We start from the raw sequence: 14,336 nt of genomic DNA on the forward strand, positions 1-14,336 counted from the left end.
ATTCAGCAGTAGGAAAGTGTGGGGCATCTGCGCTGGGGAGTGTGGAACATCCGCTCACGTGGGTCATTTTGTGTGACCGAAGAAACTCTTCTTGTGGCAAAGGAGGCAGGATGAGGTGCTGGATTCCCCATGTATTAGCTTTACACCTGCTTTTATTTACCCTTTTATCTGTACTTCTCTTTACAGTACTTATTTTATACCATTTGTGTGTTCCTTCATCAAAATATTTAGGCTTGCGTACAAATAAGACAGACTTTCCTGTTAGTACTTAAGAGGCAGTACAGAAGAGTATATTCTTTTATTATTAAAACACAATTTATGAACCAGAAGTGATCATAGATGCAAATTTATACTTTGCACATTTTTTTTTCTTTATAGAATATGTATATTTTCATCTGGGGAGAAAGCAGCATTAAAATGAGCGAGCCTGGGGAGTATTACCACACACACACAGACACACACACACACACACATACGCTTGCTTGCACAAAAGAGCCACAGTGAGCTATTTGCTTGAGAAACAAACTCCTACGAACGGCCCTTGAAAAACCCGGGCTCATTGAGGAAAGCTGAAGCCCTCCTTGTTCGGCTGTTGAGGGCCTGATCCCCTGCGACGGCTCCGCAACGGCAGCAAAGCGGGTGCGCTGGCAGCCCGGCGTGCTTATGCTTTTGGAAATTTGGGTCATTCTGCTTCGGACCAGCATCCCAAGAGGAGGGCAAAGGGGGAAATGACACCACTCGCCAGATGGATTTTTCCAAGCCCTCATAGCTCTAATTAAAATGGCTGGTCAGGAAAAGCCTCCTCTCTTTCCCTTTTCCTGTGCTACCTACACTTCAAACATAGTTCACCAATGAAAAAATTTCCAAGTTTGAAGGATTAGCAGTAAAAATCAGTGTATTTTTTTAGGCTGATGTGTAGAAATCTGGTCAAAGATTTTTTTTCAGCTGTGATTGATAGCCCTGGGTGCTGAATGGGGTATTTGTGGAGGGGAGTGTGATGCTAAACAAAGTGTTTGGTACAGCAGCTCTGTTCCTGATGGAGTTCGCTGCGGCAGGGACGAAGGCTTTAGACATAACGTAGTAAAACCTGCTTTGAAGAATTATGAAGTAAGAGACTTAAACATCTGTAAGAGTAGAGTTGTTGTGTGCTTTACCTTTTCATCAGTGTCCCTCAAGGTAATTGCTGCTCTTTAAGTAATTTTCTATCCTTTTTATTGCATTTGCAAGTGTAAATTTTTATGGGCATTGAACTCTCTACCTTAAACCTGGAAAGTCTGAAAATTGGGGTCCCCTCACCATCTGGGACAGCTCAGGATGGAGGCTGACAATAATATCATGCCTGATCCATGTGAAATGGGAGATGTTGCATCTGCTTCTGTTGGGTCTGGATGAAATCCATAGTGGGAAAACTTCTGTGAAGTGGGACTTGATTTACGATGATGATGAGATGAGCTGCAGAGTATTGCATCCTGACGGCAGCTCCTTGCTGAAGGAAAGGAAAAGGCTACTCGCTGTCCACGGCAGGAGGGTCTGGAGGGATGTGTCTGACCATAGCAGGTGGCACAGTGAACGTGGGGTTTTTTGTGAGTTTTTTATTACAGAACTGCACTTTGTCAGATGGTTTTGACTAAGCAGAACACAGAAGGGTGATGCCCGTTAGTAGCAATGGGGAGCAGACTGCAGTCTGAGGTAGGGTCTACTTGGTCTGCTGGTGCATGTGAATCTCTTTATGTGCTTTACCAGAGCAAGAGGTAGTGTAAGGAGTTATGGCCCCACTGCCTATCTGCAGATCCTGGCTGTCTACTTCTGTTCTTCCCTGGTTTGGTTCCTGTTTGCATAGAAAAGTTTATGTAAATTAATTTCAGAACATTCCAGAACATTCCCCTTTCTTTGTGTCAATAGTCTGTGTTAGATGTTAACCTTTCAGCATCCTCATTAGCTGCCTCAAGACAGGGCCAGCACATGTAAATTATTTTATTAGGTGTCCTGTTTATAGAGAAACTTTATAGCCCTAATGTAAAAATAGTGCTCTTTCCCATCGTCTTCCCCCCCCCCCCCCCCCCGGCCCCGGAGAAGCAAAGCATGCAATAAATCTGACTTGGTGAGACCCTGCATCCTCTCTGCAAAGCCCAGTGTTTGAACTTCATGGTGATTTGGCTTCATTCTGAAACTTCATTTCACTGTAGCTATCTCTATGTTCAGGAAACAACAGAGGCCTTTCTGGCATCCCTTTGGCCTGTACCATCCCTCCAGCTGAACTCTGCCGTGTGTACCTTGCCTCTGCTAACTGCAACCCTCAGGTCTGCTGTCTTCCAACGCAGAGCCCCGTGTCCCACGTACTTGCAAATACTATCTTAGGTGATACCTGAGATTTGTGTACCTTCACTCACCAGGTATCTGTGCTCAAAAGTGCATAGGGTGGTAGCAGAGCCTTCACTAGTACAACTTCTACACCCAAAGTCTGGAGCACAGTGAAAGAAATTGCAAGTATTTGAGTAGCAGCTTGGTCTTTGTACTTGCTGACCCACCTCTGGTCTGTCATTTTTCATTGGTCTCTCGCATCATCGTCTTGTCTTTGGGTAGCTTCAACCTGCTTCTGGCATTTTGGCAGAGCAAGGGATTGCTTCACAACTTGCAGATTCTGCTCATGGAATTAAAGTCCTGGCCATGAATTGTAGATGTGTTAATTCCCCCTTTCTCTACTTTCCTTGTTTCGGTTTGTTAGGGTTTCAACACGTACATGTTTCTGTCATCCAGCAGTGTTCCAGATGGAGCAAGAATATTTAGACTCTTGGTTGCTGAAGTAAAACACATGATTTTATGAGCAACGTGGGGAATGCTAGATTCACCTGTTTTGTTTCACTTGCGCTTTAAAGCGCCTGTTTACTCATAGTAGATCTATTTTTGAAAGAAGGTGCAGACACTATGGTGACAGTTGCCTTAGAAATGCATATAATGCAGGGAGGAGCGCACCCACAGGCAGCCAGTACATGCCATCCCCTATCTCTGCCCACAGGAGCTGGCCACCCTGTACCCCATGTCCTCGGGCAACTCCACTTCTCTCCCCACCTCTTTGCTCTCTGCCCCATGCCTGCGCTCTCACCCCACAGGTGCTGGGGCTCAGCCTGAGCGGGGCAGGGGGGGGTAGGGACCCTGGGTGCTCCCATCCATTTCCAGCGGAGCTTATCGCAGATGATGGGTCTGGGGGCGCAGCACATCAGTGGTAGCTCTGTGCTGGACACGAATGGGCCATCAGTGGGATGGGTCCCTTGGGCTGGGTGGGGTGCACCCCGCCAGTTTCTTGGCCAGGCAAACTCCAGGCAGAAAAAGCAGAAGGATCCCCAAACTCCAGTCTCCTTCCTGCATTTCTCAGGTGGAAGTAACAATTAGAAACAACCAATACTGAAAGAGATTTTTTGTCCAAAAAGCCAAGAGAAGGGTGGGGAGGCACCGGAGACTGGTCCCCTGTGCTGGGGACTTGGGAAGGTGGCATAGCCTGCCACAGGGCAGAGGAGGGACCGACAGCACACCCAGCAAAGGGGACTGCGTTTCCCTGTGGCAGAGCAGTGCGGACGGTGCTTCCTGATGAAACCCAGGGAACCTAAGACTGGATGTTCCCAGCACCAGCCATTGCCGGGACGGTTTTGCACCAGTGTGACGGGAAAATGTGGTTCTAGTGCGGGGCTGAGGTGCTGCTGGGTCCCGTACGTAGCACAGAGCAGGGGGCTCCTCGGCCAGGTGCCTCTTCCAGGGCAACCTCTAAATTCCTGAACATTTCACAGATTAAATACCATGTATTTCAATTAAAAGGAAAATAAAACGCCACCCTGCTCTCTGGGGATTAACCTTCAATGACAAGCTGTAGGAACCATCAGTAAGAGTACTGATCCCAAATCTATAATGTAAAATATGGAAATGGGGTGTCCGCGGGCCCAGTTTTAAGAACTATAAGCTTAATGTATTGCATGTGTAAGATGTTGATCTTGAGAGCAACCTGAAACATTGTCTGCATTTTATTACACCGTACACTCGTATTTATTTGCATAATAGATTTTGATGGGAAATATCTGTCTCCAGTGAAGTCTCTGAATTAGAAACACAAAAACTAAATATGAGCACTGGGAATAAATATGCTCTGGCTTGTGAGTCAGGTGTGCGGTCCGTGGGAAGGGCTGTGATTAGCCATTATGTATGTCCTACGATCTTTCTCGTCTTACAGAGATGAGATTTTTATTTACAATGATCCCTTTCTCTAGTTGCAGTTACATTAAGTTTTGCTGTAGCGTTTGAAGAAGCAGGCCTGTTAGCTGCGCGCAGATTTACTGTGCGAGTTTAAGCTAATGGATACTTATCAGGCAGGCTGTATTTGGTGATCGTCCATCATTTGCTCATTAAACAGTGTATCTAAGTGATTCTCATTTCCTCCCTGCCACGTCTGGAAAGGAGGAAACTAGACACATTACGATGGAATATTAATGTCCTGGAGGATTTAGCCACCCATAATTAGATCTCCTTTGCATAAACCTGCTAATGCTACCTTATTTTGTTGTTTGTTTTGTTCTCCTTAATCACCTTCACATCCTTTTCTCTTCCTAACTATCTTTTTTTCAGTTTTCCTTTGTAATTCTGTCCCACTTGTCTCATCCTTCTTCCTCTTTTCTTTTTTTTTCCCCCTTCTTTTTTTTTTTTTTTTCTTTTCCCTGACCTAGAGAGCACAGCAGTCTGGGTTTCCCCACTCCTCCCTCCTTCACACAAAAAGGCTGACTTTGCCAGCAAAACCCACAGTCTCTGCCAAGCCCTGTTACTGACTTTGGAGAAAAGCAGCTAGAGAAGTTGTGCAAATTTAGGCTCTGAACTAGCTAAATAAGCCATGTCAGTAAACCCTCTTGTCTTATTCCCTGGCCTGCTGGCCCATGAAAGGACTAATATATAACGGTCCTATTTAAGGTGGAAAAAACCCTCCTGGCCAAGGGCCACCGATGGCTGAATTGGCCCTGCGCTGGGGAGAGAACAGGGAGGCAGCTCTGGAGCTGTGAGCGATTGTGCCGAGGACCACGCACAGTTCCCGTGGGGGATCCCAGGGTTAGGGCACAGGCGAGGAATACGCCGTCACCTCTCTGAGGATGCCCTGGTGTCCCAGTGCTCCTTTCCACCAACCATTGGGGAAGAAAATGGCAAAGTGTTACTAAAGATAAATGGAAACGATCACGCAAGCAAGGAAAATATCTAGCAAGCACAGGGAGACCTGGCAGGAATCCTCCTGCAAAGTTGATTTTCCAAAGGGAGTAAATCATCTCAAATGGCTGGTATAAAGCACACCTGGCTGCTTCTGCCGGCTACCTTTTTGCTCCCCTGAATGTTGGCACGGTGGCACCGGGGGGATTTCCCTTTCCTATCAGCTGCAAGGTATGGTGAATGCATCAGGGTACAATCACAGGCACCTATTTTCAGTACGCTGGCAAAGCCCTGCAAAACTTCCTGTTTTCCTGCTGATGCGAAGGCTTCCATCTGCACACCGGTGGGAGAAAGGCCCAGCCTGCTGAGAAAGACGGGCAGCCCGTTCCTCGTGGGTGGCGTGCCCTGGCTCAGGGCCGGCTCTGCACCCTGCTGCGCTCCTGGGCAGCAGACTGCAGCTCTGCCGCAGCGGTGCTTCATTTAAAAAACAAATGTGACCGTTTTTCATACTGCTACTTTCCTTCGCTGCTCTTATGCAGATTTTTGTGTTTTGCAGACTTTTGTCTTACTGATCTTAGGAGGTGCAAAATCTAACAGGGAACATCCAAGCAGGAGAGAGGGAAAGCCTTACACCCAGCTGGGAGGTGATCTGAACAGAAGGGGCTAACTGGCTTCTCCTCAAAGTAGCCATTTCCAAACTCTTTTTCTTTTTTTGCTGTATGCCACTGGTAGTTGTGGTAGCAGGTCCCGGTGCCGTGAAGGACTGAACTTCTCTGGGCACTAGGCTGAGTGAGAGCAGGGGCATTCTCCTCCCCTTTCAGTTTGAGGAGCAAGCCTATCTGCACCTCTCCAAAGGACAGACTCTAGATGCGTGTGGAAAATACCAGGCTATTTAAAGTGTAAAGATTGTTAACATCCTTTGTGCTCCTGCCATGCCAAGCAGCTGGAAACTGGCTAATTTACAATCCTCAGTCCACAAAGTTTTGAGCATCCTCAGCTCCCTTTGACTTTGGGGAAATGGAAGCTGCTCTGCATTTTGCAGGATTAAGAGTGCTGTATCAAATCGCAGGCTGTGAGTGCTGTGGGATGAGTCGCGGCGGATGAATGGCGGTGGGATGGGGCTATTCTGTGTCCTACGCTGATTCGGGAGCATGTAATTTCATGTGATGGGAGGGACGGAGCAAAGGCTGGGTAGGACAGCAGAGAGAGATGCGCGTCTGAAAGGCGGCAAAGAAGCTGGAAGATTACGGAAGATCACAGAGCTCTTGCTTGCGAGTACCTACAGCTAGGTCAGGGAAAATATGTGATTATTGTGTGACTGGCTTACAATGCAGATTGGTGCTAGAGTATTTCTCTAGAGGGAAAGCTGTGAATCTTGACACGTACATTACAGCTAATACACAGGCATCAGTGAGATTTCCCCAGGTTTATCTGAGAGCATTCTGTCACCAACAAAATCTGACAAAATCCTCCAAACTAAAAAGTGACACCAGCATTTTCTGCACTGAAACTATTCCGTATATGGTGTTTTCAAAGGTTGCTCCGGGTGAGGGAGTGGCCCTGGTCCCAAAGGCAGCTCTTGGTAACAGCCCAGATTCAGGAAAGTTCCCCCATCAGCTGGGGGACTTGCTTGTAACCCAACATATTTCGCAGCAGTTTCTCAAACTGTCACAGTTCCTGACATTTTAGTTAGCATACTATGGAGTTTTTATATTATGGGAAGTGTTAAACTGGTCCTTGTGGTCCTTGAAGCCTGTGTAATAGGATAAGGGAGCACACACATGCCGTCTGAATTACTGAGGGGCTGTTGCTCACTTGTAAAGCTTGATTGCATCTAGAAATCAACATTTGGTTCAGAAGCGTCTTACTTTGATAAGGTTAACTTCTTTCCTGGGAGTGATAAAGTGTTAAATAAGCACTGTGACTGTGAATGGAGTTCAGGTAATGGTAGCCCCATAAATAGAGGTTCTCACTCTTAGGGGAATGGATGCTGAATCCTTTCAGAAGTTTCTCTGAGCACAGAGAACCGAAATCTTTGAGCCTGCAGCACTTGTGACCTAGCAATTAAATAAGCATCCTTGGACAACATCTGAGACGAGCGGGCAAAATGCAAATATTTGGCGTGTGGGGGAGTGCTGTGTTATGATGTTGCCATTGCCCACAGTTCCTCCCCACGTCGGCCCTGTCCTTGTTCTGGCTCTTGCATTCGGGTCCCACAATCAGTTGGAGCAGAACAGAGGTCTTCTCCAGGCATGACAGCCGTGAGTCCTCCTGTGCTGGGGCAGAACGGGGAGTGGAAGCAGACATGTCCTCCCGCTGCTGGCGATGTCCTCCCTGCACCAGGCCAGGGGTGGGCAGTGCACAAAGTTACCGATCTTTTGAGTTGACTAACAATAAGATTTTCTACACTGCCAGACCGAGGCTGTTTTCAAGTCAAACCCAGCCTTCCTGAAGGGTTTCAGCTTCGTAGATGCCCCCAGATTTCACCAAAGGCATGGCTGTTGTAGCAGGCACGCTCTTGGGTGAGTTTCCTATAACTCTCTCATAATCATCACCCTGAAGGATGCAGCTAAAAGAGTGTCTCTGTTTATTTCCAGTGTTTTAGCTCTGTGTGCCGGCAAATACTATGGACCGTTTACGAAAGAGAAGAAAAAAAATGTTAATGCTTTAAAAATAGAAATATAGTGCTGTGAATGTTGATATCAAGGTCTGAAACTGTTTCTTGCCCATCACTTTTTTTTTCTAATCAACTAGTGAATTTGGCACTGGGAGACATGTGCCCTCTCCGTTGGTGCAGTGTGTTGTACCTTGGGTGCCATTCTGTTGATGACACATGGAGCAGAGCGGGACTGAACTTCTGTCCTCTTGCTGTATTGTCTCTGTATTACTGAAGGAGTAAAAATATGCTTTTCCAAAGCATTTAAAAAAGATCATTTGGATCGAGAGAGCAGATACAGACTAAGAGTGTAATCACATAGCAACTTCTGTGGTTGCAACCATGGCTTAATGTGCAGGCACACAACATAATTTGGGGAGAAAATGAGGTGAGTTTGTGAAGGAAAACGGAAAGTATCCAACAAAAACATGTGAAGTGTACTTGTGAACATTCTGCCCAAAGCTTAACATCAGTGATTTTGGGTGTCTTCATTTTCAATGCCCAATATGAAACGCCTCCAGAATTTTATGAAATGCTGAGCCTTCACCATTATGTCACCAGGACTCCCATAAAGTAGTTAGAGCTGATACAAGATCTCTAGTTGCTTTATAAAATCTCGGCTCTCTGTCTTAATCTGTGCTGCTGTTTCCTGTGGTATTCCCAAGCTGCAAAGCGTTTCGGGTACGTGGGTGGCCCATGCTGAACATCAGCAACGAGGACTTGTGTGTCCGCACATTCAGAGTGATTAACTAGCACAGGTGAAAGTGTCTAGTCCTTGACTTTGGTAGTTACGATTGTGGCTGGTGTGTCTCAGAAAACATATTTTCCTGCTAATGAAACAGGAATTATTTTACTGTGTGATGTATTTTGGAAGTGATGTGTTGAATGCTTTGTACCTCTTCACCAGCTTTTTTGCCTGTTACCGCTAGTTAAATAATAGCATCCACAAAGTGAATGTTAATCCACACTGGTCACCTGAGTCAACCTAGGTTTCAGGGAATGACAAGAAAAATACTAAGGAACTGGAACTTTAACTGAAAAATCAACTTAAGTGAATTACTCCCTGGCTAATATTACAGACTAAGGTTTTTTTTTTTTTTACTCAGTTCTCAGTAGTGAGAGCTGGAAATTCCTTCACAGCTGTAACAGCCAAATCTGTTTGGGACCCCCTCTGCCCTCTCAAGACCCCCAGAGGGTCTGTCCCCAGATGGGGGTCTGTGGGACTCCTCTCCCCTCCATGCAGAGTGTCATGTCCCCAAGTCTCTGACCAGCCCAGGAAAGCTCCTCCTGCTTCCCCCTGAGTCCAGCAACAGCCATGTGCAACTGAGGGCAAATTTTAGCTGCGACTGCTTGGGTGTCGAAGTTGAGTTTGGGAGGAAGAAAATAATTATCTTTCCCTCTGACTTCTGTGGCTTCTGCTCTCTGCTGAGGCTGAGGTAAAGCCAGCAGTGACACCACTTCAAATGCCGACTCCTTAAATAATTATTTATATCCAGAAGAGTAAGGTGGCCATGGAGGAACCTCTCAGCTCTTGGTTTTATGCCCATTATGGAGAGGGAGCAGAAGCACGGTGGAGTTAAGTGTCTCACTACAATTACGCTTGGTGCCTGTGACAAAGCCTGATCACCTATTTTTTAGCTTCAGCCTCACAGACACCCTTCCCCTCCAAACCTCTGGGGCTTCTTAATTACACTGGTGTATAGACCCAGTCTTTCTTTTTTGGATGTGGCATGCTTTTGCTCCTTGTTTCTCTGTGCCTGCTGCCTAGCTTGGTGGGTGGGTGGGCGGGCAGGCAAGGATCAAGTGCTCGGGTCAGGGCTCCTGACTGGCTGTCACTGTGACCATGCTGCTCCATAAAACCACCTAACACCGGTGCTGAGTAGTGCCAGCCTGGCCTCACCCAGTGGTCATGTCCTGCCTGGACGTGTTTGGGTACCCCCAGCCAGCCCCGCGGCAAGCAGCGTGGGGTCCCAGCTCCCTTCTAGCAGTGCCCCCACCCCGTGCTCGCCGTCCGAGGGGACAATTTGACATGCTGTCCTGCTGCCCAGGAGAAACATTAGTCCAATACAGCAATACCTCTTGGAGTAGGCTCAGCTGGTACTTTTTCTTATCGTTGATCCTATGAAAGATGATGTTTGCTTGAAAAATTAGAAAACGGGGGGGGAAAGATAAGAAAAAGGGGGAACAGTGGTGTGAGCGGCAGCTGCAGGGAGATGTGTCTGTGTCTAAGCTCAAGAGGCTCCATCCCGCCGGCCTCCTCCTCACACGGAGGTGCAGCACTGTCAGCTACGTGGTGGGTCTGTGCGAATAGAGGGGGAGAACCTGAAACCATGATTGCAAAAATATAAAGTGAATTTAAGTGCTGTTGTCTTCACGTTTATGTTCGCTGTCCCCTTTTCAGTCATTAGGGAGCAAAGCAAATTAATGCCAACAGAGGCTGACTCAAACCTTTGCCCTCATTTAAGGGATTCCAAAAAACGCGTTTTTGTTACGTGCTGGAGCCCGCTGCCCTGCAGCAGCTCAAGGACTACAGCAGTCTCCAGTGTTTAACCAACATGAAAGGCAGTGTGTTCCTAAAATTGCCGATGACCAGTGCTGATCCCATATACTTCTACTTGAGTAGGACTGAATTTATTGCCTTTATGTATTTTTAGCAGGCTGATCTTTTTTTCACCTCTCTTTCTAAGATAAAATGTAAAGATATAAAAAAACCCCTCAGCTTAAAAGTAGTAATATAAAAAACTGTCCAAGCAGGACAACCAAGAAGCAGTCAAGGATAAAATAAAATTAAAACATTCCACTTGTCTGTTTTGAGTAAGGTACATGAATTGCTAACTTAGCTTATTTAGTTTTAGAGCAGAAACCTCCCAAATGTATGTAGATTTTGATCTTAAAACAAGAAATGTATTTGTGTAAGGGTGAAATGGTATTTAGGATAACTGTGTCCAGAGTTTTTCTATTAAGAGATGGGTCAAAATGGGAACAAGATGGTGGTTTACAGAACACAAAATGGTAGGTGAGCCTCTAGGAGAGAGCATGCGTGAGCCAAGCCTGCTCTGCCACCGTCAGGGAATAGTACCGATAATGGCTTCAGTAAGCTTGTAGCATTGTATCTTGTTTTTCTTTGTCATTCTGGAATTTAATATTATGTGACATGGCCTTTATGCTAACATAGACCTTTTGGAAAAAGTATAACCGTGTCTCAAGTATGATTTTTTTCAAAAGAAGTGGCCAAATTCTGTGCCCCTCCGTTAGTAAACTTGCAGACTAATAGGACCGGAGCTGTGCCTTTCTGTGGAGTATGCATTTGTTTATGGCCTGAACATAAAATCAAAATTTGTCAAGGCACTGCCTATGTAAATTATCCTTTCTGTTCCTAATGCCACACGATGTCACCAGTGACATCAACCTGATAGATAAGCTTACAAGATGCCAGAATTCCTTACTGGATTGGAAAAAAAGGGGAGGAAAGCATAAAATCAAGAATCTTGTGATGAAAATGTAAATACACGATGTAAGTAATCACTGGAGCAGGTTCCAGGGCCTGGGCATACAGGTCCCATCTGGTCAATAGGGGCTATGCTTGTGGCTTCGCAATGTGGTTTGGGTTTCGGTTGCAGAATCATGTAGAATTTGTATTTGAATCCAACATAATTTAGATAAAAGGGTTAGAGATTGTTCAGTGTATGGAGTAAATATTTTTCATCAGGAAATAAAGACCCATGATTTAAATTTGTTTGGTGTCACGGTGACAGAGTAGGTAGGTGAAGATGATCAACTTCTGCAATTACAAAGAAGAATTTCCGCATTACCACTTTCAACTGCCCAGTCTGACATTAGTAAAACTACCACTGATTTCGGTAACAGCAGGATTGGGTTCTTTTTTACCCTGCTTGTTGCCAGTATATCTCTTAGTTTTAAGAACGTAAGAATCAAATGACATTTGAAAATTCTTAACAGGCAGAAGGTTATAGATAAGTCACTTGCAAGTGCTGAGCACGTGGCTCTGACAGCTTTCATATCAGCAAGCCTTAAATGCAGTTATTTATGACTACCATATTACAGAGCATGGTTGCACATTATAATAGTATTTTTTAATTCTGAACTCTGAAAAAACTTAAGATATCACTTGGTTCTGAATATGGCTAATATGTTAGTATGTTAAGATGACATAAGTCAGGCAATTTTCCCTTCATAGGACAGTTCTTTACTATGATCTGTTACAGCATACATTTCAAAAATGACCTCTACGTTTACAATGGCAATTTTGCACACGCAAGTTGTTTTGAATGTACAGAATTTCAAATATGAATACTTAGCAGCTAGTGACATTTAAACCTCTATTAAAATTTCACATGAACTTACTGTTACCTGTTCAAGAAGAAACTGCAAACAGAAATCCCAGATTTAGGTTAAAACATAGAGAAAATATCTTTACTGAATTTCCACCTTATGAATTATTTTATAGAAAGCAGTAAGTTCTTTTTCACCAGTGTGGAAGCCTGTTTTAATAGTTAATGTCATAGTGGACCTAGTTTTCTGATGGCTTTGCTTTCCGGTTGGTTTGTTTTAGCAATCACAACTTATTCTTGTTCTTTTTCAGTTGAAGAGGGTGAATCTTCAGATTTTGCTTTGACCTGGGACTCATCAGTGACTCAATCAGGTAAATATTTTAGGTTCTTCTGATTGCAAAAACTGCCAGAAAGCTGCCAGGCGTTTTACAGGAACTGTATTTTGTATGTCACATTCCTGTCTCAAATCCAAGACTACCCACTGCAACACAATTTTTATATCAGTTCCATATGGTCAATAAAATCTATTACATACAGAGACTAATATACTCTTATCCTCCGGAGAGCCATTCTTTCTTCTTGTGGGCATACTGAAACGGGTTGTGATTTCTCCAGTATAACCACTTTGAAGTTTTCTGCAATGGGCACTGTTGCACATTCATTCCAATCTAATTACATAAAAGCTGCTTTAATAGCAATTTTAAGCCTCGGTCTCAACTGGAATGTGTGTATTTCTCATCTCGGAGGAAACTGGAAAGTACTGTCAGGGCTGGAGAATAAAAGTGGTACATCGCCATGGTAGAAAGATTTAACATTTGAACCAGCTTTTGGTCTGCTTGATAGTAATAACACTTTAACGTGTGTCTGAGGCTTGTTCATCTGTGTTACATTGATAATTTGAATAAAAAGGGGCTCAAGAAACTGAACAGGATAAAGCAAGTTTGTCTGTAGTAGTGTAATATGTATTGATAGCACAAATGTGAGGGTAAATGTCAGATTAGTTTGCATTAAAAGTAACTAGCCACATCTCAGTCACTGCTTGTGCCCTGTGTAAAGATATTTTATTGTCTATTATGTCTTTAACATTTATGAAATTCTCAATATTTTTTATTTTGAAGCCAGTAAGTCTATTTCTGTGCTCTCTTCATACTGGACTGCATGATGGTATTCTCTTAGAAGCTCAGCAGCGACGTGAAAGCAGCTCAGAAACTGAGCAGTAATATGAAAATTAACAATGGTGCTGCATTCCTGGTTAGCATGAGTTTTATAAGAGTCATGGGGAAACTGGCTCACAGGAGACTTTTCTTACTGAAGTCAGCATCTAGCTGGTCTTGAAGGCATAAACTGCCTTTGTGTGGCACTTTGTGACATTTCACTTTGTACCAACTGCACTCTCAGTTGCGCTGGGTGCATCTTCTCTGGGCGCTACTGCTGTTTTGAACGGTTTGTGTTTTCACTAGTCTTTGATAGCAAATATTGCTACTGCTGCTGCAAACCTCCAGCTGCGATGTCGAAGGCCCCTTTGTGCCTGGAGCTAACGGCGCATGAAAAGAGCGCTCGCTGGCTCTCTTGCTTGACCTTCGTCTCAAACAGCAGTGGAGTGGAGTTACCGGTGTTATCCATCACAAGTCTTGAATTGTATTAAATTTAACACAGGCTGAGGTTCAAAACAGCAACAGCAACAACAAAAATCATTTCTGTGCAGAGCAGGAGTTAATTTGGGATTTCTGGATGGTACTGGTGACTACGCTGTAAGTAAAAGACAGCCTGTGAAAGGCTTTTCCCAAATTAGTTGGGTCTCCTCCATTTTTCTTCATTTACTCCCGTAATTACAGCTCTCATTCAAGATGTCGGATGTGGGATAAAATGTATTGTATGTGTGATTTACGGCAGCTTAAGGAAAATGTGTGCTAATTGTGGGATTTTCCTCTTAATACATTTAGTAGCTACAGATGTCAATCTTGGATAAGATGCAATACAGTATCCTATCAAGACAGAGCACAGTGCATGGGACAGAGGTTGCAGGCTGGAATATGACTGAGGAACTACACAGAAAAAGCTTAAAAAGCCCTAGTACGTGGTGGTGCGGCTGCATGGAGTCACTGGCTCTTGTGTGGTGTGCCTCCAAAGCTATATTCAGTAACTGAAACCAGTCCCTCGGTCCCAGTGTGCGAGACTTTCATTATGTTCTTTTATGATCTTCCTGTTTGCAT

The 14,336-nt window shown here is 44.7% G+C and overlaps 1 protein-coding gene across 1 annotated transcript in view; it reads left to right on the forward strand.

Annotated features, from left to right (window-relative positions):
• The window catches only part of ZNF423 (zinc finger protein 423), a 235,536-nt gene that overhangs the window by 30,419 nt on the left and 190,781 nt on the right, over positions 1 to 14,336 (forward strand). The window contains exon 2 of the mRNA XM_082318973.1: positions 12,435 to 12,494. Within this exon, the coding sequence (XP_082175099.1) occupies positions 12,435 to 12,494 (60 nt within the window). The remainder of the gene's footprint in view (positions 1 to 12,434; positions 12,495 to 14,336) is intronic.

Source organism: Platalea leucorodia (assembly GCF_965183815.1).
Source record: "Platalea leucorodia genome assembly, chromosome: 8".
NCBI classification, from domain to species: domain Eukaryota; kingdom Metazoa; phylum Chordata; class Aves; order Pelecaniformes; family Threskiornithidae; genus Platalea; species Platalea leucorodia.